Source organism: Mobula birostris, chromosome 2, assembly GCF_030028105.1.
Source record: "Mobula birostris isolate sMobBir1 chromosome 2, sMobBir1.hap1, whole genome shotgun sequence".
In the NCBI taxonomy this organism is placed as follows: domain Eukaryota; kingdom Metazoa; phylum Chordata; class Chondrichthyes; order Myliobatiformes; family Myliobatidae; genus Mobula; species Mobula birostris.
In genome coordinates, this window is record NC_092371.1 from 149018577 (window position 1) to 149044940 (window position 26364).

The window sequence follows — 26364 nt, forward strand, 5'->3', positions numbered from 1 at the left end:
AATTAATGTTTTGCGCTTTCAGCATCGGTTCTTTATTCAGGTGTTTTTTTAAAAAAATAATAAACCTTCAATTATCTTATGAAGCAGGTCTTTTATAAGTTCAAGATTTGCAGCTGTGGTTAGAAGTGTAGGTATTTTTTCATAACTCATCTAAAGTTTTTTTCTTTTGCGAGTGGTTTTACTTTAACTAGTTAATTTTTATCTATTTTATTTCTGACATTGCCATCAATGATTTGATGATAAATTCTGACTGTACGGAGGAACATTTTCTTTATTTTTGGTTTTGTATACAAACCCCATTTCCAGAGAAGTTGGGATATTTTCCAAAATGCAATAAAAACAACAATCTGTGATATGTTAATTCACGTGAACCTTTATTTAACTGACAAAAGTACAAAGAAAAGATTTTCAATAGTTTTACTGACCAACTTAATTGTATTTTGTAAACATACACAAATTTAGAATTTGATGGCTGCAACACACTCAACAAACGTTGGAACAGAGGCATGTTTACCATTGTGTTACATCATCTTTCCTTTTAATAACACTTTTTATTCGTTTTGGAACTGAAGATACTAATTGTAGTAGATTTGCAATTGGAAATTTTTTCCATTCTTGCTTGATATAAGACTTCAGCTGCTCAACAGTCCGTGGTCTCCGTTGTCTGATTCTCCTCTTCATGATGTGCCATACATTTTCAATAGGAGATGGATCTGGACTGGCAGCAGACCAGTCAAGCACACACGCTCTGTGTCTACAAAGCCACGCTGTTGTAGCCCGTGCAGAATGTGGTCTGGCTTGTCCTGCTGAAATAAGCATGGACGTCCCGGGAAGAGATGTCGCCTTGATGGCAACATATGTCTCTCTAAAATCCTAATATACGCCTCAGAGTCAATGGTACCTTCACATACATGCAACTCACCCATGCCGTGGGCACTGATGCACCCCCATACCATCACAGATGCTAGCTTTTGCACCTTTCGCTGATAACAATCTGGATGGCCGTTTTCATCTTTGACACGGAGAACTCGATGCCCGTTTTTTCCGAAAACTAGCTGAAATGTGGACTCATCTGACCACAGCACATGGTTCCACAGTCTTTCAGTCCATCTGAGATGAGCTCGGGCCCAGAGAATTCGCCGACGTTTCTGCATAGAGTTGATGTATGGCTTCCTCCTTGCGTAATGCAGTTTCAAGTTGCATTTCTGGATGCAGCAACGGACTGTGTTGAGTGACAATGGTTCTCCGAAGTACTCCCGAAGCCAGGTGGCTATAATTGTCACAGTAGCATGACTCTTCTGTGCATTTTTCAATCTTATTTTAACTCTGTCCCAACTTTTGTTGAGTGTGTTGCAGCCATCAAATTCTAAATTTGTGTATATTTACAAAATACAATTAAGTTGGTCAGTAAAACTATTGAAAATCTTTTCTTTGTACTTTTGTCAGTTAAATAAAGGTTCACGTGAATCAACATATCACAAATTTTTGTCTTTATTGCACTTTGGAAAATATCCCAACTTTTCTGGAAATGGGGTTTGTACTTAAAATGGCGGCTTGTTTCCCTTTTTGCATAGTTTCCTTTATTCTTTCTGTGTACTCCATTTTCTTAGGTTTCTTCTTCCCATAAATCCTCTCTTTTTTTAAAGCAACATTTCTAATTACTTTTGTTTGTAATTGACTCATCATATGTATTGGCGCTAACTTTTTTTCTTTTATGTATTTTAGAAATCACTGTAGATTATTATGGTACAGTGTTTAATTTGTTTTATTTTATTGGATTTCAGGGGGTTTTCTTTATAACATATATTTTTGGAGTTGCCTCCTGCAGAAATGGGGTTAGATTTAGTGATAGTTCTTTTTTCAGCCTTCTCTGGCTTAGTTCGGGGATTTCAGGGGTGGAGGGTGGGGGGGGGTCTCTTTTTTCTTTTTAATTGGTTTTTTCTATTGGGCTGATTTAGTACTACAAAGATGTCTGCGGTGTTGAGATTTCCGGTTCTGCTCTGCTTATTTATTCCTCTTTCGATCTCATGAGTTTACATTATGGTTAACTCTTTATATACCAAAGGGTTAGCATTAAATTATGGCTCACATTATTAATTCTGTCTCTTGGAATACAAATGGTTTAAACCATCCAATAAAATGGAAAAAGATTTTCGAAGTATTCCAAAGACTGAATGCTCACATTATTTTTGCACAAGAAACTCATGTAAGGAAAGAGGATAATCAACACTTCTTTAAGTTTTGGAAAGCAGAACAATACCACTCAAATTTCCAAGCCAAAGTCAAAGGAGTTTCAATTTTTATAGATTCCTCAATTACATTTATTCATCAAGACATTATCTCAGATCCTAGTGGTAGATTTTTGTTAATTACTGGGTTACTTTTTAATAACAAAGTTGCTATGGTTAACGATTATGCTCCAAATGTGGATTATCCTGAATTTTTTAAGCACCTATTCACTTTCTCTCCTAACTTAAACGAGTATATGTTGATAATGGGCGGTGATTTTAACTTAAGTTTAAATCCCATGTTGGATAGATCCATATGTAGTCCGGCTGTACCCAATAAGTTGGCTACCCTTATCAACTCTTTTATGACTGATTCAGGGATTTCAGAAATTTGGAGATTTCTACACCCAAAGGACAAAGCGTTTTCATTCTTCTCACATGTTTATCATTCTTATTCTCGAATTGACGACTTTTTTTATTGAATCTCATTTAGTTCATCTGTAATTGATTGCAATTATGACACTATCACTATTTCGGATCATGCTCCAATGAAACTTTCTATTAAGTTAATGGATACTTCTTCCACTAATAGAGAATGGCGTTTTAATTCTAATTTGCTTCAAGACTCGGACTTTGTTAAGTTTATGAAGGAACAGATTGATTTCTTCTTTTCAACTAATATTACGGAAGAAATTTCCAACGGAACAGTATGGGACACTTTTAAAACTTATATCCGCGGGCAGATAATTTCCTATTCTGTTGGTTTGAAAAAACGTATTAAGAATGAAATACTTTTGTTGGTTGATAAAATTAAAGAAATTGATAAAAAATATTCTATTGCTCCTAGCAAGGAGCTTTATAAACAGAAAGTTCAACTCCAAATTGAACACAGTTTATTATTAACATCCTCGATGGAAAATCAATTAATGAAAACGAGAAGTGAGTTTTATATTCATAGTGATAAATCGGGTAAATTATTGGCTAATCAATTGAAAACTACTTTGGTTAAACATCAAAGATTCGTTAACATGATGAGACTTTGACAGTTGATCATGACGAGATAAACAAAACTTTTCAAGGATTTTATACCTCTTTATGCCATTCTGATTTTCCTCATGATTTTAACATCATGCACGACTTTCTAAGAAAATTGAATTTTCCGAGATTATCACCGGAAGATTGTTTAACATTAGAAACTCCTATTACAGGGGAAGAAATAACAGCTGTAATCTCCTCAATGCATTCTGGTAAAGCACCCGGTCCTGATGGTTTTACAGTGGATTTTTTTAAGTCTTTTTCCTCTGTTCTCTCTCCTTGGTTGTCTAAAATATTCAAAGAAGCAATCAGATTAGGTAAATTACCACAATCGTTTTATGATGCTTCTATTTCCTTAATTCTTAAAAAGAATAAAGATCCTACTGATTGTGCATCATATAGACCGATATCTCTTTTGAACCTAGATTTAAAAATTTTAGCAACTTGGTTAGAGAAGGTATTACCTCAAATTATCTCTGTGGACCAAACAGGATTTATTAAAAACTGTTATTCATCTTTTCATAATAGGAAGTTAATGAATATTGTTTATACTCCTTCACTTAACACTCCGGAATGTATTATTTCATTAGATGCTGAGAAAGCTTTCGATAGAGTTGAATGGCCATATTTATTTAGTATGTTCGAGAAATTTAATTTTAGTCTGATATTTATATCTTGGATTAAATTGTTATATCATACCCTGTAGCTTCGGTTTGTACTAATAATCAAAGATCTCCCTTTTTTTGTCTATCTCGGCAAGGATGCCCTCTTAGTCCATTATTATTTGATATTGCCCTTGAACCTTTAGCAATTGCCATCCGAGACTCGCCTAACATTTTTGGTATTAGCCATGGAAATGAAATACATAAGTTATCATTATACGCAGATGATTTGTTGTTTTATATCTCTAATCCAGGGAAATCAATTCCCTTTATTTTATCTTTGTTGGCTCAATTTAGTAACTTTTCTGGTTATAAATTGAACCTTAATAAGAGTGAACTATTTCCCCTAAATAAGCAGGTTCCTATTTATGAATGTCTACCATTTAAATTGGTTACTGAGTCTTTTACATACTTAGGGGTTAAAATCACGAAAAAACATGAAGATTTACTTAAAGCTAATTTTTTACCTTTAATTGATCAGATTAAACTTTTGTTTACTAAATGGTCACCAATGTCTTTGTCACTGATTGGTCGGATCAACACTATCAAGATGATTATTTTACCTAAATTTTTATATGTATTTCAAATGGTACCAATTTTTATCAAATCCTTTTTTGATAATGTTGATTCAAAAATTTCCTCATATATGGCAGAACAAAGATAGATAGATATACTTTATTGATCCCGAGGGAAATTGGGTTTCCTTACAGCCCCACCAACCAAGAATAGAGCATAAATATAGCAATACAAAAACCACAAACAATCAAACAACAAAATGCAAACTATGCCAGATGGAAAAAAGTCCAGGACCAGTCTATTGGCTCAGAGTGTCTGACCCTCCACAGGAGGAGCTACAAGTTCGATGGCCAGAGGCAGGAACGACCTCCTGTGCCGCCCAGTGTTGAATCTCGGTGGAATGTGGCCGAAGTCCAACAGTTAGAAGTTCAATATCCGGTCTACAAACACGTTCCTCGATCGTAATATGACCCGGATTGCACCATCTGATGTTAACCAGAACAGTAAGCACCCAACTCCTTTACGCTTACTGCTCTCAGTGCACTTCCGGTCAGCCGGAACGGTCTGGAAGCCGTCCATGGAGAAGTTTTGATTGGGCATGTCCTCGTGCAGCCCCGTTCCAGTGAAACACATAACACTGCACTCCCGAAATGTTCTCTGACACCTGGCTAGCGCCGTGAACTGGTCCATTTTATTACCCACTGAACTCCTCTTCTCCATAAGTCTCTGTTGTCTCGACCCGGTCCTCTTTCCTCGACTTTGTGATCCCCCTCTGCATCCTCTGTGTGTTTTCCTCCAGATTTCAGCAGGGGTGTCCGCTGCTCTGCTCGCTAAACTGGCCGGAATTAGCGCCTGCAGCTGATCCCTGGAATGAACAATGCGACCATGCTTCTGTCGTGCGTGTCGGGATGTAACTATTTCTGGCGCTAAAAACCCAAATAAAACTCTCTCTACCAGCATGTTAGAGAGGGTGCAGCTTCGACGTGTTACCGTGAAAAAAAAAGTACAAAAAATAAAGTAAGTTAAAAAGTAAGAAGAAAAAAGTAAGAATCCGATCGGAAGGGCTGTAACAGGCTGCTAACCCTAGGTTAGGTATAAGACATTTACAGAAATCTAAAAAAGAGGCGGGGGGCGGGGTTAGCGCTCCCGAATCTTAGGTTTTACTATTGGGCAATTAACATTCGATATTTAAAATTTTGGTTACAGGACTTGGATGTAATTTCAAGTGCACATTGGGTAAATCTTGAATGTAATTCTTTACAAGGGTTTTCATTGGGTTCTATCTTAGGGACTTTGCTTCCTTTTATTCTTTCTAAATTGTATAAACAAATGAATAACCCAATAGTTAAACATACTTTACATATATGGTTTCAATTTCAAAAATTTTTTGAGTTGAACCAATTTATTAAGTCCTATTATATCTAATTTCTTTTTTCAACCTTCCACTATGGATCAAGCATATTTAGATAGGAAAATCAAAGGTATAGTACGATTTTGTGATTTATTTTCAGATAATTGTTTTATGTCCTTCGAACAACTATCTAATAAATATAATTTGCCTAGATCTCACTTTTTAAGATATCTACAGGTTAGAATCTTTTTAAATACTGTTTCTCCTAATTTTCCAAATTTATATCCAATGGATATTTTGGAAAAAATTTTAGATTTAAATCTTTTTTCAGGAAGGTGTTGTAGCAGTTATTTATAATACAATTATGAATTTATGTCCTGATGTATCTAATAAAATTAAGACTCATTGGGAAAGAGAAATTAAGATCACTGTACCAATTGAAAAATGGGAAAAAAATCTTCAATTAGTTAATTCATCCTCTATATATGCTAAACATGCGTTGATACAGTTTAAAGTAGTGCACAGGGCTCTTATGTCTAAAGATAAATTATCTCATTATTACTCTTACATAAATCCTATATGTGTTAGATGTCATTCCGAGATAGCTTCTTTAACTCATATGTTTTGGTCATGTCCTTTGTTGAAAAAAATATTGGAAAGATATTTTTGATGTTATCTCAACAGTTTTGAAGCTGGGTGGCAGTGTTAGCTGTGAGGAGGATGCTAAGAGGATGCAGAGTGACTTGGATAGGTTAGGTGAGTGGGCAAATTCATGGCAGATGCAATTTAATGTGGTTAAATGTGAGGTTATTCACTTTGATGGCAAGAACAGGAAAACAGATTATTATCTGAATGGTGGCCGATTAGGAAAAGGGGAGGTGCAACGAGACCTGGGTGTCATTGTACACTGGTCATTGAAAATGGGCATGCAGGTACAGCAGATGGTGAAAAAGGCGAATGGTATGCTGGCATTTATAGCAAAAGGATTTGAGTACAGGAGCAGGGAGGTTCTGCTGCAGTTGTACAAGGCCTTGGTGAGACCACACATGGAGTATTGTGTGCAGTTTTGGTCCCCTAATCTGAGGAAAGACATCCTTGCCATAGAGGGAGTACAAAGAAGGTTCACCAGATTGATTCCTGGGATGGCAGGACTTTCATATGATGAAGGACTGGATCGGCTAGGCTTATACTCTCTGGAATTTAGAAGATTGAGGGGGGATCTTATTGAAACGTATAAAATTCTAAAGGGATTGGACAGGCTAGATGTAGGAAAATTGTTCCCGATGTTCGGGACGTCCAGAAAGAGGGGTCGCAGTTTGAGGATAAAGGGGAAGCCTTTTAGGACTGAGATGAGGGATAACACAGAGAGTGGTGAATCTGTGGAATTCTCTACCACAGGAAACAGTTGAGGCCAGTTCATTGGCTATATTTAAGAGGGAGTTAGATATGGCCCTTGTGGCTAAAGGGATCAGGGGGTACGGAGAGAAGGTAGGTACAGGGTTCTGAGTTGGATGATCAGCCATGATCGTACTGAATGGCGGTGCAGGCTCGAAGGGCCAAACGGCCTACTGCACCTATTTTCTATGTTTCTATGAATATTGACTTACAACCTCACCCAATTACTGCTATTTTTGGGTTACCAATGATAGAATCAAATCATTTAACCTCTTCGGATGATTGCATTTCTTACATTAATGGCTAGAAGATCCATTTTGCTGAATTGGAAAGAGATTAATCCTCCTACCACATTTCATTGGTTCTCTCAAACTATGCTGTGTTTAAATTTGGAAAAAATTAGAAGTGTTGTTTATGATCCCTCTATTAAATTTGAAAAGACCTGGAGGCCATTGATTCAACATTTTCATATGATGTAATTTGACCTTTTCCAAACTTATTTTATTTCTTTGTAATATTGGTTGAGAGGAACGGAGTCATCAACACTAAGGTTTCTTCTTTTTTTTAAGATGTTACATAACAGCCCATGTCTTTTTTTTAGTTTAGTTGATTAATTCTGTTTAGATTGGTTTTTTTTTGGGGGAGGTTATAAATTTTTTTCCTTTTTTATGATTTTTTTAGATATTTTTCTTTGTTTTATATTGTTCATCTGTATCCTATATGATTGGCAGTTTTATCATTTGTCAACTGGCTTTATAATTACTTATGCTAATTATAATAATGTATTCCCAATAACTTTGTACCATTACCATGTTATGTTTATTATTATGAAACCAATAAAAAGATTGAAAAAGAAAGAAGTTCCTTCCTTTATGTCATTAGTCAATGGCAAGTTTCATTGTTCCTGAAGGCCTAGTTAAACATCAACTGTTGACACAAATGAGTATCTTAATGTAAATTATTGTAAAAACTTTGAAGGTTTTGATGTTAGTTGGATCTTCTACTGCTGAGGTGCTTGTTGAGAATAATCTTGGGGTATTGTATATGTTGTCAAAGTCACATTATTTGATTCAGTGTTCTATTTTCAATCTGCTCATGCTCATCTTTGTTACATTAGTCATTTCTTGTGATTGACTTTTTCATCCTCAGATCTTCAGTCATACCTTTTATGCTTAAACAATCACAGAACATAATTTGTATTTTATTTTTCTCCCTTTCTCAAATAGGACATTTATTCACAACACAGACAATCAGATCAGAAAAGCAAAAATCTCCTGAAAATAATCTTGAAAATCCAACATTTACATCAGTGAAGCCATCCTCTGCAGTACTTCAACGACAGGTGAACAGTAGGCCAAATAATGCAAAAATACTTTGTAGCCATGCAACAGAATAGATAAAGTAATATGCTTTTAGTTTAAAGTTGAGATAAAGTAAAGAGGAATGGGTAGAGGTGGGTTCAATCCCGTTGTTTAAAAGGCACTTAGGTACATGGAACGGAAAGGTTTAGAGGGATATGGGACTAGCTCAGACAAGCATCTCCATCTGTAAATAACCTGTGTCTTTGACTCTAAAATTAACCAGGTATAAAGGTAAGTCTGATTTATTCCTTAATACATTTACACTGTACATACTACATTCCTGATCATAATAAATTAAAACAAAGATCTATTAGAACTCTCACAGTATTGAGTTTAAAATAAAACTAATTTCAGTGTTTGCTAATGAGTCAGCATCAAGGTGTCTGATTTGCAATGTGGTGACATCCTGTAAGGTCAGAGGATATATCATGTTTATGTCCTAAAATATTACACTTTTTACAGTTAATTACAAGAGATGAAAAGGTATCAAAAGAAAGTGGATGGAGTTTGCTGGAGCCCAGTAATGTGCGTAAAGAGCTTATCCTGCTACAGAAACTGGAAGAAGCACATGAGAAATGGAACACAGAGCATCATATGGTTGAGCAGCTGAAAGAAAAGCTGGAATTGAAAGAAGAGGAACTTGCTGGCAAGAATGAAGAACTGAAGAAACTTCCTCAACTAAATGAGGAAATTTATGTGCTTCAAGCAAAGGTAAATATTGTTTGCATTATCAGAAACTATATAAAGCTGAAGAAATGGTATCAAATATGTTTAGCAATGTAATAGATTATGTAATTTTGAATAATTTCTTACCTGCAGTTTTTTTTGCATCTGATTAAATAATGTATTTTTGATATAGAAGGAATTTGAATTCAGGAACAATTATACTCTTGTCTTGAAAATTTGGCCTCTGGATTGTTCTACGTAAAACAAATCAATAAGCTAACATTCAGTTTCAGCATAATACAAATTTCACAAGCTTATTATTTGTCCATCAAAAACTTTTGATGTATCATTGTAGAATTATTTTGTTGTAAATTTAGCTGTTTGGGGAATGGCTTAACAGTTCATCTGGTAAACTAGAGCTTTATAAGTAAAACATAGACCCATCCCTGCTTTTATAGCATATCATTGCATGCAATTTTTCATATCAGCTTATCTGCCTGCACATTATTCTAAACAATTGTCACCATGCTCTGAAATTTGATTTAAATCTCTCCACATGTGCTGCAGAACCAATGAAGTATTTCCATCATTTTTGGTTATTATTTTACATTTCTAGCTTCCAGAATAAATTGCTGTGGAATGTTTTGCATATCTGACTTCATTACTTGCTGTTTTCTTTCACAAAATGAAACGTGTCTCTGATCTCATCGCTTTTTCCCTTATTGTGATTGTATTTTGTAATCAGCTTTACTGCAATGTTGTCCAGTACACAATTATTGTTTGTGCTGCATTTACCTGAAAATAAGAGCTGGAGTTTATTTTTTCCTTAGTCTTCCTCTGCTACTTGTTGTATAATTTTGATTTTTTTTTTAGTTCAGTATACAATACACTATAGTTTAATTAGCCACGTTCAGTCTATGACGGTGAACCTGAGCTCCCATTCACTTGCTATTCTTTGGCCACTGGCCTCCAATATTGCCCCTGTGAAATTTATCATAAGCTTAAGTAACTTGTGTTTCAGATTGACAGGTTACAATCAATGGACTTAAATGAATTGAACAATTTCAGGAAATCCCTTTTCTTTTCTCCATAGATTTAGAGTAGAGCCGTTTCTTTCAGATCATGTTTGAACCTTTCCCTCTGTCATTTTGTTCCAACTACCTTTTTTTAAAACTAATTGACAACTTTGGTCGCCACCTATCACAGACATCCTTTATTTCAAAAACAAACTTACGCCAAGGAAGAAGCAGAGCAAAAAAAATTTACATTCATAGTCATTACATTCTATCTCACTCTCTCTGGCTATCCATCCCATAGGATGATGATGGTTCCTTTCAGTCAGTGGGGTTTATACCCCACTCCTCAGAAAGGAACAGCGTGTGCATGAATGGATTTTAGGTGAGTGGGGGGTTGCACAGGTCCAGACCCACCCTCTCGACATCCCCTCCAGGATCCAGTGGCATGGTGGGGTCCAAGACGGCTGGGCGATGTTCTGTTGCAGTGAATCGCCAGGCCAAGCTTCGATGCAAGGGATGCCCTTTCTGCGCTTCACAGCACGTGCTTACTAGGTGGCTGTTGACCCTACAAGAGGGTTCATCCGCCCTTTAACAGGTCTCATTTTTCATCCTGCAGGGTGTCTAGCCACCCTCGGTGGGGGAGCCAGTTTAGTTGCCGACCACCCGACCATGGGACAGGTAGTACTGGGTTACATGGTACCAGTAGCACTCAGACGAGTGACCTACAGCGTAAACTTGAAAAAACAGCGCTGTTGCTACTCATGTGGTCCCTGGATTGATATGCCGTCTTTATTATTTGAGGAGTTTCCCTCCATGTGCAGTAGCAGAAGAAGCCTAGATTGTGTCCTTCCCCACAGACCCTGGAAGACCAGTTAGTTTTGGTCAGACCAAAGGGTGTCTTTCATTGAACTGTTGACTTTCCAGCAGCACATGAGTCTGTCTTAGTGTGTGTCCTTGGGAATGACCTGTAGATCAGAGAGTCCTTTGTTATACAGCTGCTGATATGCAGTATACAACTCGAGATTCATCTTCTCCAGATAGCCGTGAAACAAAGAAAACCGTGGAAGTCAGTTCAGAGAGAAACAGCAAACCCACCTCCCACCACAAAAAATACAACAAAAACATCAGCCCCCAAATCCACTGTTCAAAAATACTTGACAAAATGTAACAACACTGACCTCCTGAATTCCCCTCCCCTGCAGAAAACACAACAAGAGCATCTACCCCACCCCCCAGCCCATTCCCCCTGCACAAGAGGGCAGCGAGAAAGAATGGGCAAAAGCATAGAATATAAAAATATAAGAACAGAATAGTCCATAGTCCAAATCCATATACACAGAACCTCGGCCTACCCCCGGAGTACAGTGAGCTGCCACACAGTCTCCCTCTCTGGCAGCAGAGGGATCCCATCAATGATCAAAAGGCTTGGCGCCTTTGCACATTCACCTCAATGTTTCAGTTTTCCTCGATGTTTTGATCAGTGAATAGTGGGTGCTTTAATTGGTGAAATGGAGTTGAACATCAGCTCGTGCCCCACCTCGAAGTTTCTTTGCCTCAATGTTCGAACTGCATTGTGCTTGCTTCCCAAAATCTTGGAGACTGCAAAGTGCTGGTTCACTCAATCAATCTCCAAACTTTAATTCACAGGCTCTAACAGTTACAGAAACACACTTAAGTTGAAAAACAAATGTAAAAGAAGTGAAATAAGCAGTTTTGTGATCTACCTGGAAGATATCGACCATGGGGGCGTTGTACACAGGCATCATCTTGACCGGATATGAACCAGAGCTCAGACCTTCGCATCCTTCTCCATACCTTTTTACCAAATTCAAAGTCTACAAAGAGATGAGAGTCATTCAGAGGGCAGGGTACAGTACGTTGGGGTGATTTGTCAATTGTCAAGGAAGACTAACTGGGAGAGGCCCTGCCACCACTAGCCAAACAAGGCCTTGGTGTTTGTTGGTCAGATCAGACTATGAGGCATTCTGCCAGATGATTTAGACTCTTAACTGTCTTGTGGTGTCTGCCGTATGTTTCACACTGATCACTGCCTGATGGCCATGTGTTTAAAAAGTGTTTATTTGGAAGTACTCATCCACAAAGGACAGTTGGTGCAGTAACATCCAGCTGACAGGGATGTTACGTGGTAAAGGGGCTAGGCCTATCTTCTACAACATCAGGGACAAGTAGAATATCAGCATGTAGTGACACTTGTTGCCTGTGTACATCGGGTCCACACACTGCCTGATCCAGCCACACACAAAAGGGGGTCAGCAGGATGAGACCACTTTTGCCCCTGTTCTCGGGGGACTTGTGCATCATGACCCATTGAACTCACTGCCTCTTGGCCCCCAGATAAACTGGAAAACTTTCAAGGTGATTACCAAGACAGAAAAGCAAATTACAGCAGCCCTGAGAGTACGTCACACCTGGTGTCTAAGTTCTTCCTAGTATTGATAGAGAATGCCATTTCCACAAACCTTCCACAGACCCAGTTTTAGTTTGCCTTTCCTAATCTGCTCTGGCCAATTCTTGTCATTTGCCTCAACCTCTCTGAATCAGATTTCGAGCAGCTTCAAGTAGTCAGACCTGATAGTAAAGAGGACACTTGAATGGTAGGGCCAGTTGCTGAAAAGTATGGGTTGCCTTTCTTGTGGTTGACTCTGCCTTCCTCCACTAGTCCCAAGTCAAACTGGTTGCTGATGCTGGTCAATCTGTGAACTGACTTTGGATCCAAGCAGAAGATGTTGATGTCGCCCATGTAGAGGAAGATTTCAATTTGCGTCCCTCTACTGCCTGGCAATGCCACTCCTCTTATGACCTCATCCTTCCTGATACTTCTGGCAAAGCACACAGAGCAGGGGAGAGTGGACAACCCTGCCTGACTTTAGAATTGACAAGGGAGCTATCCCTCACCCATTGATTTGGACTGCAGTATGGATATCTGTGTTGAGATGTTGGATTCGATTTCTGATTTCCTCCCAAAAATCCATTTTGATTTTCTCCTGATCAAAGCTTACCAGGCAGGCATTCACACTGTCCAATGGTATTCCTGAACTGCATAAGACTATTCTTCTTCCAGGTACTGCACAGGTTTGATCTGGGTGGATCTCCTGTCCTGAAGCAGACTTCACCCAGTTAGCAATGGCCTAATACAGGATCTTGTCATCCACATTCAACAGTGAAATGTGTCTCCAATTCATGTTGTCCTCCCTTTTTCCCCTTTGCTGCTTGCTGATGAGGGTAATAGTGCCCTTGAGTCCTACTAAATATGTTGGCAGCCAAAAGCATAGTGTTGGATATTTCCAGCAGGTCAGGTTCTATCCAGTCTCACGGAGCTGAAAACAACTGCTGGTAAGGGTCTGTGATTGATCCTGTTTACTGTTGTCTCGTACCTCCATGATGGAGAACAGGAAACTCTGGGAAACTATGCTGTCTGTGATCTTACTGTTACACAGACTGGCAAAAAGAATCTCACAAGCATTCCCACTTATCTCTCCACCCTTCGCACTCTATGTGACTTAACATGTTTGGCTTCTCACTTTTCCAGCTTAACTTGTCCATTACAGTAAACATTGTGCTGTTCAGATCTTTGCTCAGTTTAGGTCACAGCCAGTAGCAGTTCACTGCTCTAATACCCTAGTTCGTATTCTGGTGTTGATCAGATCTTTGGTTTCCAGTAAAATTGGTGGAGTATAACATACTCACGCCTCATAAATAATGCAGTTCCTTCTGTGAATGAATATGTAAATAATCCAGAAATCCAGAAGGAAATTGATTTGCCAATTGTGAATATGGAAGCATAATTGCTGCCATATAATTTTGAATCTGGTCTTATTTAAAGATATATCCCCTGGGCAGACTGTAGCAATGTTTAGTTGCCGAGGAATGCATAAAATCATCTAATTTTAGTTTTGAAATGTACAAGTTGGCTTACTGTGCTTTCATCTAAGAAATTGTGCACTCAGCTCACGCTACTAGATTTGATGGATTCTGTTGTGCATTCTAATGGAGGTTGCAGTAATGTCTGGAGAGACTTCTTCTGAGATTTAATTTGCCACCTGATGAAAACTAATCAATGTATTTTATTAAAGTATAAAGTATATAGAATAACAAGGTGATTACGTAATATAAGGAGGCCATTTCAATCATAATGTCCGTACTGACCCTGTACCAAAGCAATTCTTTTGTTTCACCTCTGGTTTTTCACTATTGCATTACACATTTTTATTCACCATCTGTTGTCCAATTCCCTCGAATGCTGCAATGGAATCATCCTCCATCACATTTACAGACAGTACATTCCATTCCAAGCACACAATTATAAGAAATAAATTTTTCCTCCTGTCACTATTAAGTCTCTTCTTTTTAAACTTGTCTCTAGTCTGAAACCTGTCCACCATAACTTTTTTTCTGTGCATCCCTAATATCTTCACATCCTTCCTATTATGAGGCAATTAAGAGGGATGTACTGTTTAAGATGGCACTGGTGAAGAACTACAATAACTTGCTGGCAGCAAACACAAATATTAACTACTTTATTACTCAAATCTTTTCTCAAAAATGACCGCTGGCCTGTAACTTCCCTTTAGGAGTTGAGCTTCAGATCCGTCTGTTGCGGTGTGAAGTATAGAAGGTGCAAGATATTTGTTGTGTGGCATGTGTGGGCGGAATCAAGGTGGCAGGGCCCAGGCCTGAGAGTAGGGAACAAGGCAATGTTGGACCACTGAAGCTGACTTGGACGCATTTCAAAGCGGACTTGGAGGTGATTCGAAGCGGCAGATTCAAGGCAGCAGGGTTTGGATGAGGAACAAGCTGATGTTTGACTGAATTAAGCACTGGGCCAAATTGGAAAGGTCAGGTATTGGCCGAGTTGAGGCAGGTACTGTGCCTGAGAGCTTATCAAAGCAGTAGGGCCCAGGTCCAAGAGTGAGGAACAACCCACTATTTGGCTGATTTAAAGTACTGGGCCAGACTAAAAAGGTCAGGGTGTTGAGGCCTGAGGCGAAGGACAGGTCAGTGTTAAGCTCACTGTTTTGCAAGGTTTACTCATCTCTGCGCTAAGTTGAGGCTGTGGCCTGCAACTAATTGACTCCTAGATCGGCTGAGGTAATGACTGGCTTCATGGCTGTGGACTCACTTTCATGAACTTCAGTTCTGAATGTTATTTGCTTGCTTTTATTGTTTGCACATTTTTTTTTTTGCACATTGGGTGTTTGACAGTCTTTTTCCAGTTGGTTCTATTGAGATTCATTGTTTTGTGGCTGCCCATAAGGAGATTCTCAAGGTTGTATATGGTATGCATAATTTGATAATAAATGTACCTTGAACTTTGATTAGAATTGAAAACAATTCTTAAGTAGAGGTTGGAAGAGTGGTTGTTATACAAGTTCAGCACATATGTTTTATAACTAATGACCTAAACTTCAGCCCAAGATCAAAAGAAGCAAAAATTCCTATCACTGATTCTTCGGAAATGCTATTATTCACAAGTAACAATAGAAGGGATGTTATTGGAGAATAGTTCCAAGGGATAGGATTTATGTTCACATGGAAATCTGGAGACTATAACAAGGAGTCGATATAGTTTTGTGCAGGGGAAATCCTGTCTCTCAAATCCAAAGTAAATTGATGAAAGCAATGTGGTAGATATGGTTTACATTAACTTTACTGAGATTTTTGTCAAAGTTTCACATGGTAGGCAAGTATAGAAGCCCAGGGCAAATGGGATCAAAGGTGTGTTGGAAAACAGGTTCTATAATTGCCTTGGTGTTAGGAGATAGAGGGTACTGATCAAGGAATGTTTTCTCAGTGATATACTGCAGAAATATTTGCTGTGACCATTGTTGTTTGTCACATATATAAATTACTTTGCAAATGTAGGTGAACTGGTTAGTAACTTGGCTGACAGCACAAAAATGTAAATAACAGGGACCTCAGAAATGTTGATATACAGAGAGATCTTGGGTTGCAAGTTCATAACTCCCTGAAAGTGGTGATACACATGATTAGGGTAATGAAGAAAACATTTAGCATACTCACCTTCTTTGCTCAAGACATTGAGTATGAGTTAGGAAGAAAATTTGTATCTGCATGAAATATTGGTCAGGCCATACCTGAAATAATGTTCGTGGTTCTGTTTACCACATTACGGGAAGGATATGGTTGCATTAGAAAGCAAAAAAAATTACCAGAATGGAATGAAGAGCTTTGAGGAGAGGTTGAATAGGCGGTGTTTATCCTCATTGGAACATTGGCTGAAATGTGGTGACCTGATCAAAGCGTATAAAATTATGAGAGTCATAGATTTGGTAGAGAGAAGGGTTTTTTTAAATCTGGATTGGAAGAAACTAAAATTAGAGGCCCTGAATTTAAGTTGAGGGGAAAATTTAAAGGTGGTCTGAGGGGAATCTGTTTCCACACAGAGGATGGTGGAGCTGCCAAAGGAAATAGTAGAAGTAGATACTGTTACAGCATTTAAAGTATTTTTAAACAGATATCTAGACTGAGGGATATGGCTTATTGCAGGGAAATGGAGCTAATGAAGATGGGTGTCGCATTCTGTGTGTATGGGTGAGACTGAAATGTCCATTGCAGTGATGTAGAACTCTTAACTTCCTCAAGCTGAGAAACATCCATTCACCAAGTCCCACTCTTGTCTGTGACTTTGCTAACTTTATTTTCAATGTAGCTTTCAATCAATGCACTTTAATTTTGGTGATGAGCCTGTTCTGTGGAACCTTCTCAAAGTCCTATGCAGAACAGTGTCTATGACATCTTCCGTATTTCTCTCAACAACTCTATCTATTCGCATCATCAAAAAATTCTATTAAATCAGCCAAACACATTTGCCCTTCAATCCATGTGAACATTCTTTTATTGATCCGTTTTCTTCCAGGTGACTATTAATTCTGTATCAGATGAATGTTTCTTAAATGCTTTCTCACATCACTGAGGATAAACTGACTGGTGTGTAGTAGCTGGGCTGAGCTTTTCTTTTTTGGACATTCACTACTCTCAATATCACAGGCACTAATCCTGTATCCAAAGCCTATTGGAGGATTATTGTGAGTCCCCTCATGATTTCCTCTTGTACTTTTTTCACATTCCTAGATTGTACCACGTGTGGTGCTGGTGCTTACTTTAATTTCCGCCATCTTTTTTATCTCTACTATAAATTTGGAAGCACCTTCTTCCCTCTTAATTCCTCTTCATTCCACTGGACAGGAATTTTTTTTTGTTTTTGAAAGTGTTGCTTCCTCAGAATTTATTTTGTAGTTATGCTATACCTGTTGAAGCTGAACACAAATATAATTTCAAACTACTTGTATCACGTAAGAATTTGGAGAAGCAAGAAATTAACTTTTATTGAATATAATGCATTTAATTGCATAACGGTGCTGACGCTTTGCAAAAGTTTGACGAAGCCAAAAATGTTTTGTTGATTACTTTCATTTGTACTTAGTGTCTGTGGCTTCTTGCTTAAGTGTCCAACAATAATCAGCTAGCATTGATGGATTCCAGTTGCCCTGATACCGTTTCGCCATGACCACAATGTCCTGGTGAAACCTTTCATCATGCTTGTCATTTACAGCCCCTAGGTGTGCAGGGAAGAAGTCTAAATGGGAATGCAGAAAATGAATCTTTAGTGACATGTTGCACTTCATGGTTCAGTCTGCTTGAAGCATCCTGTCTACGAGCTGCACTTAGTTTCTTACTCTGTAATTGCCAAGAAAATTTTCAACAATATCCTTCAATGTCTTCCAAGCGGATTTTTCCAGTCCCACTAGGAGTTCTTCGAATTGCTTGTCATTGATGACCTGTTTGATTTGTGGACAACAAAAATACCTTTCTTTACCTTGCCATCAGATATTCTGGGAAGCATCTGTCTCAAATATCAAAATCCTTCACAGAAATCTTTGCACTTAGTGACAGCAGCTTCCATCCTTGAGGTCTAGAACCCAGTAATTCTACTTTTGCCTTCGACAAACCCAAGTTTCTGACCAGGTAACACACATTAAAGTTGCTGGTGAACGCAGCAGGCCAGGCAGCATCTCTAGGAAGAGGTACAGTCGACGTTTCAGGCCGAGACCCTTCGTCAGGACTAACTGAAGGAAGAGTTAGTAAGAGATTTGAAAGTGGGAGGGGGAGGAGGAGATCCAAAATGATAGGAGAAGACAGGAGGGGGGAGGGATGGAGCCAAGAGCTGGACAGGTGATTGGCAAAGGGGATATGAGAGGATCATGGGACAGGAGGCTCGGGGAGAAAGAAAAGGGGGGGGGGGTTGAAACCAGAGGATGGGCAAGGGGTATAGTGAGACGGACAGAGGAAGAAAACGGAGTGAGAGAAAGAATGTGTGTATAAAAATAAATAACGGATGGGGTACGGTGGGGGGGGGGCATTAGCGGAAGTTAGAAAAGTCAATGTTCATGCCATCAGGTTGGAGGCTACCCAGACGGAATATAAGGTGTTGTTCCTCCAACCTGAGTGTGGCTTCATCTTTACAGTAGAGGAGGCCATGGATAGACATGTCAGAATGGGAATGGGATGTGGAATTAAAATGTGTGGCCAGTGGGAGATCCTGCTTTCTCTGGCGGACAGAGCGTAGGTGTTCAACAAAGTGGTCTCCCAGTCTGCGTCGGGTCTCGCCAATATATAGAAGGCCACATCGGGAGTACCGGACGCAGTATATCACCCCAGCTGACTCACAGGTGAAGTGTCGCCTCACCTGGAAGGACTGTCTGGGGCCCTGAGTGGTGGTAAGGGAGGAAGTGTAAGGGCATGTGTAGCACTTGTTCCGCTTGCAAGGATAAGTGCCAGGAGGGAGATCAGTGGGGAGGGATGGGGGGGAGGAATGGACAAAGGAGTCGCGTAGGGAGCGATCCCTGCGGAAAGCAGAGGGGGGGCAGGGAAAGACGTGCTTAGTGGTTGGATCCCGTTGGAAGTGGCGGAAGTTACGGAGGATAATATGCGGGAGGTGGCGGAAGTTACGGAGAATAATATGCTGGACCCGGAGGCTGGTGGGGTGGTAGGTGAGGACCAGGGGAACCCTATTCCTCGTGGCAGGAGGATGGAGTGAGAGCAGATGTGCGTGAAATGGGGGAGATGTGTTTGAGAGCAGGGTTGATGGTGGAGGAAAGGAAGCCCCTTTCTTTAAAAAAGGAGGACTTCTTCCTCGTCCTGGAGTGAAAAGCCTCATTCTGAGAGCAGATGCGTTAGAGACGGAGGATTTGCGAGAAGGGGATGGCATTTTTGCAAGAGACAGGGTGAGAAGAGGAATAGTCCAGATAGCTGTGAGAGTCAGTAGGCTTATAGTAGACATCAGTGGATAAGCTCTTTCCAGAGATAGAGACAGAAAGGGGAGGGATGTGTCGGAAATGGACCAGGTAAACTTGAGGGCAAGGTGAAAGTTGGAGGCAAAGTTAATAAAGTCAACAAGCTCAGCATGCGTGCAGGAAGCAGCACCAATGCAGTCGTCAATGTAGCGAAGGAAAAATTGGGGACAGATACCAGAATAGGTTTGGAACATAGATTGTTCCACAAAGCCAACAAAAAGGCAGGCATAGCTAGGACCCATATGGGTGCCCATAGCTACACCTTTAGTTTGGAGGAAGTGGGAGGAGCCAAAGGAGAAATTATTAAGAGTAAGGACTAATTCCACTAGACAGAGCAGAGTGGTGGTAGAGGGGAACTGATTAGGTCTGGAATCCAAAAAGAAGTGGAGGGCTTTAAGACCTTCCTGATGGGGGATGGAAGTATATAAGGACTGACATCCATAGTGAAAATAAAGCGGTGGGGGCCAGGGAACTTAAAAATCATCGAAAAGTTTAAGCGCGTGAGAAGTGTCACGAACATATATAGGAAGGGATTGAACAAGGGGGGATAAAACCGTGTCGAGGTATGCAGAAACGAGTTCGGTGGGGCAGGAGCAAGCTGAGACAATAGGTCTGCCAGGACAGGCAGGTTTGTGGATCTTGGGTAGGAGGTAGAAATGGGAAGTGTGAGGTGTGGGAACTATAAGGTTGGTAGCAGTGGATGGGAGATCCCCTGCGCGGATAAAGTGGGTGATGATGTGGGAGACAGTGGCCTGGTGCGCCTTAGTGGAGTCACGATCGAGGAGTAAATAGGAGGTATCCGCGAGTTGTCGCTGTGCCTCGGCAAGGTAGAGGTCAGTACGCCAGACTACAACAGCACCCCCCTTATCAGCGTGTTTAATAGTAAGGTTAGAATTAGTGCGGAGGGAGTGGAGAGCAGAGTGTTCGGAAGGAGTAAGGTTGGAATGGGAACATGGTGCGGTGAAGTCGAGCTGGTTGATGTCCCGTCGGCAGTTAGCAATAAAGAGATCCAGAGCAGGCAGAAGACCAGAGCAGGGTGACCATGAAGAAGAGGAGGGTTGAAGACGGGAGAAAGGGTCATCGGTGGGGGTGGAAGAGTCCTTGCCGAAGAAGTAGGCTTGGAGACGGAGACGGCGGAAGAAGAGTTCCGCATCATGGCGAACACGGAACTCGCTGAGGTGTGGGCGAAGGGGGACAAAGGTGAGGCCCGTACTGAGGACAGAGCGTTCTGCCTCCGACAGTTGAAGGTCGGAGGGAATGGTAAAGACCCGGCACGGATGAGAGCTGGGATCAGAGGGGGGAGGCTGGGGGTGTCAGTGGAGAGGGGAGGGTTGGGGTGAGAGGAAGATGGAGCCTCTGAGTACCCAGGAGCTGACGATGGAATCTGAGGGAGATGGGATTGCAGAGCATTGGTGGGGGAAGGGGAGACGGGAGTCACAATAGCAGCACATAAAGACCCGGCCTGGAGTTCAAGGCTGGAGTCGCAGTTGGTGGTTGCACAATGACTTTGAAGGTGTCCATGGTCGTTGCTGGAGTCCGGGTTTTGAATATGCCCTGAGGTGTTGGAGCCGGCGAGATCAGTGGCAGGAGCCGCAATCTGAAGTTCATGCCTGCTAGTTTCAGGGCCAGCAGGCTCTGGAGTCCGCAGTTGTAGGATCTTGCGATCTTTGCCTAACATGACAAAGTCAAAAAAGTGGCGATTGCAAGTATGGATCCGACGGAGGATGAAATAACGGGTAGGACTATTATGGACAGCGAAGAAAGTGTCTGGAAGGTGTGGAAGGGTCTGGGATAGGGACACCAAATACCTCCTCATGGTGGAGAGAGTCGCCTTCAGAGCTCGACGGGAGAAGCGGCGAGAGGCAGAGTCAATAAAATGTGAGTACCTTGGATCCTCAGAAGGTCTTTCTGGCCAGGTCTTTTAACTCAGATTGTGCTATCAGATAAGGCTTACTTGGCGTAAACGGTTCAAAATCTGTATCAGTATCTGTCATTTTTCCATTCCTGGCTCGTGCATCATGGCACCTTTGCCTCCTCTAGACTCCATGTCACTAGTGGCTTGAGTACTGGAAGACTATCGTCATGCGGCATTGGTGTCATGGCTGAAGGGAGATAGAGACATTCAATGAATTTCTTGTTTTTAGCAGAGAAACAAGAGCCACTGGTCAGACAGAAGTAGCAGTCTGTCACATGATCCTCTGCTCTTGCCATGTCGTCAGGACATCTAACAGCATTGACTTCTGAACCAAGCTCTAAAATCGACTTAACACATGTTGCACAACAAATGTGAGGATAAGGAGCCCAAGCTTTGTCTTGAGCACCAATTTTACACCCAAGGTAGAAATGATAGGCTTTCTTAATGAAGAACCATGCTCCATCTTGGAGATTTAAGTATTTACTTGCCACAAGTGTAACAGAAAGTATTGCGGCTGTTACAACATTGGTGAGACATTTTGCTATCACAAATACTCCTGAAAATGTAATTATTATAATAAGTACACAGAATATGCTATGCATGTCGAGCATGCGCGTCAACATGATTACATACCGATATACATGTAAATGCAATACATAGAAAGGTGTGAGCATGGTTTTTATAGCCTTTCTAAAACCTGTCCTGCCATGCAGCATCTGCCTGGCTGAGCATGCCCAGGCATGCCTGGACAAGATAGAAAACATTTTATTTGACATGAATCATGAATTGAAATAGCAAATATAGGCAGTTCTTTAAAAATGGTGTGTGATGGGGAAGTTTCATGCTGATTTTCATGATCAGCAGCCCAAAATCTATAAGGTACATCCAAGACTATTCAGGAAGCAAAATCCTTATTGTCCAGTGTTGTTAATTCCCTCTGTTCCGAGTCAAGAGTGTTCGTGTTCCTAATGATGGCAATATTTCCTGCGGAGCATGAAGAAAGCTCACCTCTGTCCCAGGATACTGACGGACTTTTACCGCTGTACCATTGAGAGTATACTCACCAACTGCATCTCAGTGTGGTATGGCAATTGTCCCATATCGGACCACAAAGCGCTCCAGCGTGTGGTGACAACTGCCCAGCAGATTATCGGCACGCAGTTGCCTACCATTGAGAACATCTACCATAAACGTTGCCTGGGCAGGGCAAAAAGCATTATCAGGGATGCAACTCACCCTAACCATGGACTTTTTACTCTCCTCCCATTGGGTAGGCACTACAGGAGCCTCCACTCCTGCACCAGCAGGCACAGGAAGAGCTTCTTCCCTGAGGCGGTGCCACTGCTGAACCTCTCATCACAGCGCTAAGCAGTATTGCATCCGTATTGTACTAATTCAGTACTTTTATATTTGTGTGCTGTAGCACTTTTTTTAATTTGCAGTTATTTTGTAAATAATACTATTCTTTGCATTTCTGGTCAGATGCTAAATGCATTTCATTGGCTTTGTATCTGTACTCGGCACAATGACAATAAAGTTGAATCTAATCTAATATTAATGTTATCCCAAGTTTAGTTTGGATAATCAATAATGTCCGCTATTAACTCACTATAGATTTTGCAGTAGTCTGTCATTTTATTGTGTATTTAAGTCTGTATATTTCTCCCACTTATTACTGACCCATAGAATGAACCCAACTGTATAACTTTCCCTCTGCTGTTTTTAGCTCAAGCTAAACAGATTGTCTTTGGCTGCTCCAAATCCTTCCATTCTGTTTCATAAATCATGCATTTTTCTCCATTTCAAAATGCAATTCCAATTTGAAAGCTACTCCACTGCTCCTCCAGGCAATGGACTCCAGATAACAACAGCTTACTACATTTAAAAATAATCGATGTCATCTCTCCATAGATCTTTTCCATTGTTCTTAAATTTGAGTCTCCCTTCTATCAAATAAGCCAAATTCTTGAACTGCTGCAATTCTTTTTGTGTAAATGCTCCTCTGTTTGGCAAGGTGTTTCAATTATGTCACCCTGCAACTTCAGTGGTGTGCAAAAGTTTGGGCACCCCTGGTCAAGATTTCTGTTACTGTGAATAGTTAAGTGAGTAGAACATGAACTGATCTCCAAAAGTCATAAAGTTAAAGGTGAAACATTCTTTTCAAGATTTTAATCGAAATTAGTGTATTATAATTTTTGTTTTGTACAATTTTAGAGTGAAAAAAAGGAAAGGAACACCATTCCAAAGTTTGGGCATCCCAAGAGATCTGAGCTCCCAGATAACTTTTACCAAGGTCTCAGACTTTAATTAGCTTGTTAGGGCTTATCGTTACAAAAGGCCAGGTGATGCAAAGTTCAAAGCTTTGTAAATACCCTGACTCCTCAAACCTTGTCCCAACAATCAGCAGCCATGGACTCCTCTAAGCAGCTGCCTAGCACACTGAAAATTAAAATAAATGATGCCCACAAAGCAGGAGAAGGCTATGAGAAGATAGCAAAGCATTTTCAGGTAGCCGTTTCCTTCGTTCGTAATGTAATTAAGAAATAGCAGTTAACAGGAACGGTGAGGTCTGAAAGACCAAGAAAACTTTCTGAGAGAACTACTTGTTGGATTGCTGGAAAGGCAAATTCAAACCCCCGTTTGACTGCAAAAGACCTTCAGGAAGATTTAGCAGACTCTGGAGTGGTGGTGCACTGTTCTACTGTGCAGCAGCACCTGCACAAATATGACCTTCATGGAAGAGTCATCAGAAGAAAACCTTTCCTGCATCCTCACTACAAAATTCAGTGTCAGAAGTTTGCAAAGAAAAAAGAAAGAGACATAACATTAGAGGGATGCCTATTGTACAAAGTGCTCAAAAATACTAAACATTAATTCTCAAATGAGGGCCGTGGGAAATCAGCTGGGGGGAAATTGCTCATCTGCCCCTGGCCACGTCTAGGTAGGCAAGAAATGGATCCCAGATAGCCGAAAATTTTTTAATTGAATTGGTTCTCAAGAACCTAAGTTTCTCCATCTGTTTCTCCATCTGAGATCATATCAACCATCCATCTCCGAAAGGAACGGGGAGAAGGTGAATTCCATTCCCTCAAGATAAGTCTTTTGGCAACAATCATCCCCAGCATCAGAGACTACTGTATGGCTGCAGGGAAACAAATAGTAGATTGTGAGCAGCCAAATATAGCGAGACCAGCTTCCAAGGGGAAGGATCTTTTATAGGCCTTTGAGTACCAGTCGAATATTTTGGACCAAAATCCAGTCAGTAATGGACAAAACCAAAAGGTGTGTGACAACATGGCTTCCATCCCTTGGCATTTATCACACATTGGCAAGACAAAAGGGTATATCCTGTGCAATCTAAGTTTAGGGTAATGGAGACGGTGGGCAACTTTAAACTGGATCAGTTGGTGCCTGCTGTTATCAGAGCAAGCCTGTATCACAGACAAACACTTATCCCAGGCGGTTTCAGATAATTCAATGCCCAACTCCTCTCTCCAGGCGTGTCTAATCTTCACAGTAAACGCTACAGTGCAATTATCAAACAAACGTACAGACTTAGAAACGAGATGCCTGGAGTCAGAAGGGTTCTTTAAAATATCAAAAAACATATGTTTCCCTGGAAGGATTTCAAAATTACAAATCTTAGATTGAATGTAGTGTCTAATTTGTAAGTAACAAAAAAAGTGCGAATGAGGCAACTCAGATTTCTCTTTCAGCAGACTAAATGTTACAAACTGTCCCTCTATGTACAGGTCTTCAATAGAAACTAGACCTTTCTCCCTCCAAGCATTTTATCTGACCATGAGAGTAGAAAGGAGTGATTGAAGCAGATTGGTGTTTGTACAGAGGTCTCTGGTAAACTCAGAACGCTCCTAATCTGATTTAGAATTCTGACGGAATTTTTCAAAACAAAACACGAACTTTCTGAAGTCCCAGGCTTCTCTAACTTAGAGAACAGCATGGCTGGCAAGGAGGAATTGACAACAGAGTTAGACTCCATACATAGCCACAAGGGAGCCCCAGGGCGAGGTTATCTGGAGCCCCCTCTTGCCAAAACATTAAAGCCCTAGCATTGACAGCCCAATAATAGTGTCTAAATACAGGTAATCCCAGCCCTCCTTCAGACTTGGGCTTTTGTAAATGAATTTTTGAAATCCTGTGATTCTTATAATTCCAGATATAAGACAATATTATGGAGTCCAATTTAAAAAAAAACTCATGCATTATAGTAGAGTCATCAGGAAATTCTGATTGCTATAAGGAAGTATAGAATTCTTGAAAGGATTTATTAATCTTGTCATGGTCAACTGTCAAAGTGCCATCTTGTTTACGAATCTATCTGTTGTTTAACCAAGGCCGATTTCAATTGATTAGCTAAGTTTCCCAGTTTTATCACCATGTATATAAAATTGACTCTTAGTTTTGATTAATTGACTTTCAATCGAAGATGATAATAAGAGATTATGTTCCATTTGAAGTTCAACTTTCTGTTTATAAAGTTCCTGATTAGGAGCTATAGAATATTTCCTATCAACTTCTTTAATCTTGTCAACCAGTTTAAATATTTCCTTATTGGTTCGCTTTTTTAATCCAGCAATATATGAAATAATTTGTCCACGAATATATGCTTTAAAAGTATCCCAAAGGAAATATCCTCTATAGAATTCATTGTAAAGAAGAAATTAATCTGTTCCTCCATAAACCTAGCAAAATCTGAATCTTGAAGTAAAGTGGTATTAAAATGCCATTGTCTAGAGTTAGTAAATGTATCCCTTAAGTTAATAAATAATTTCAACGGTGCATGGTCAGAAACAGCAATAGAATCATATTCGCAACCAGTAACAAGAGGAATTAATCGAGAGTTGATTTTTTAAAAATAGTCAA

General features: G+C 40.1%; 1 protein-coding gene across 5 annotated transcripts in view; it reads left to right on the forward strand.

Moving 5' to 3' along the window:
* Positions 1-26364, forward strand: part of cep162 (centrosomal protein 162) — a 134007-nt gene that overhangs the window by 51082 nt on the left and 56561 nt on the right. For all 5 annotated transcript variants that reach the window (XM_072250260.1, XM_072250263.1, XM_072250258.1 and 2 more), the window contains 2 exons: positions 8414-8529; positions 9011-9259. In XM_072250260.1, coding sequence (XP_072106361.1) covers positions 8414-8529; positions 9011-9259 — 365 coding nt within the window. The remainder of the gene's footprint in view (positions 1-8413; positions 8530-9010; positions 9260-26364) is intronic.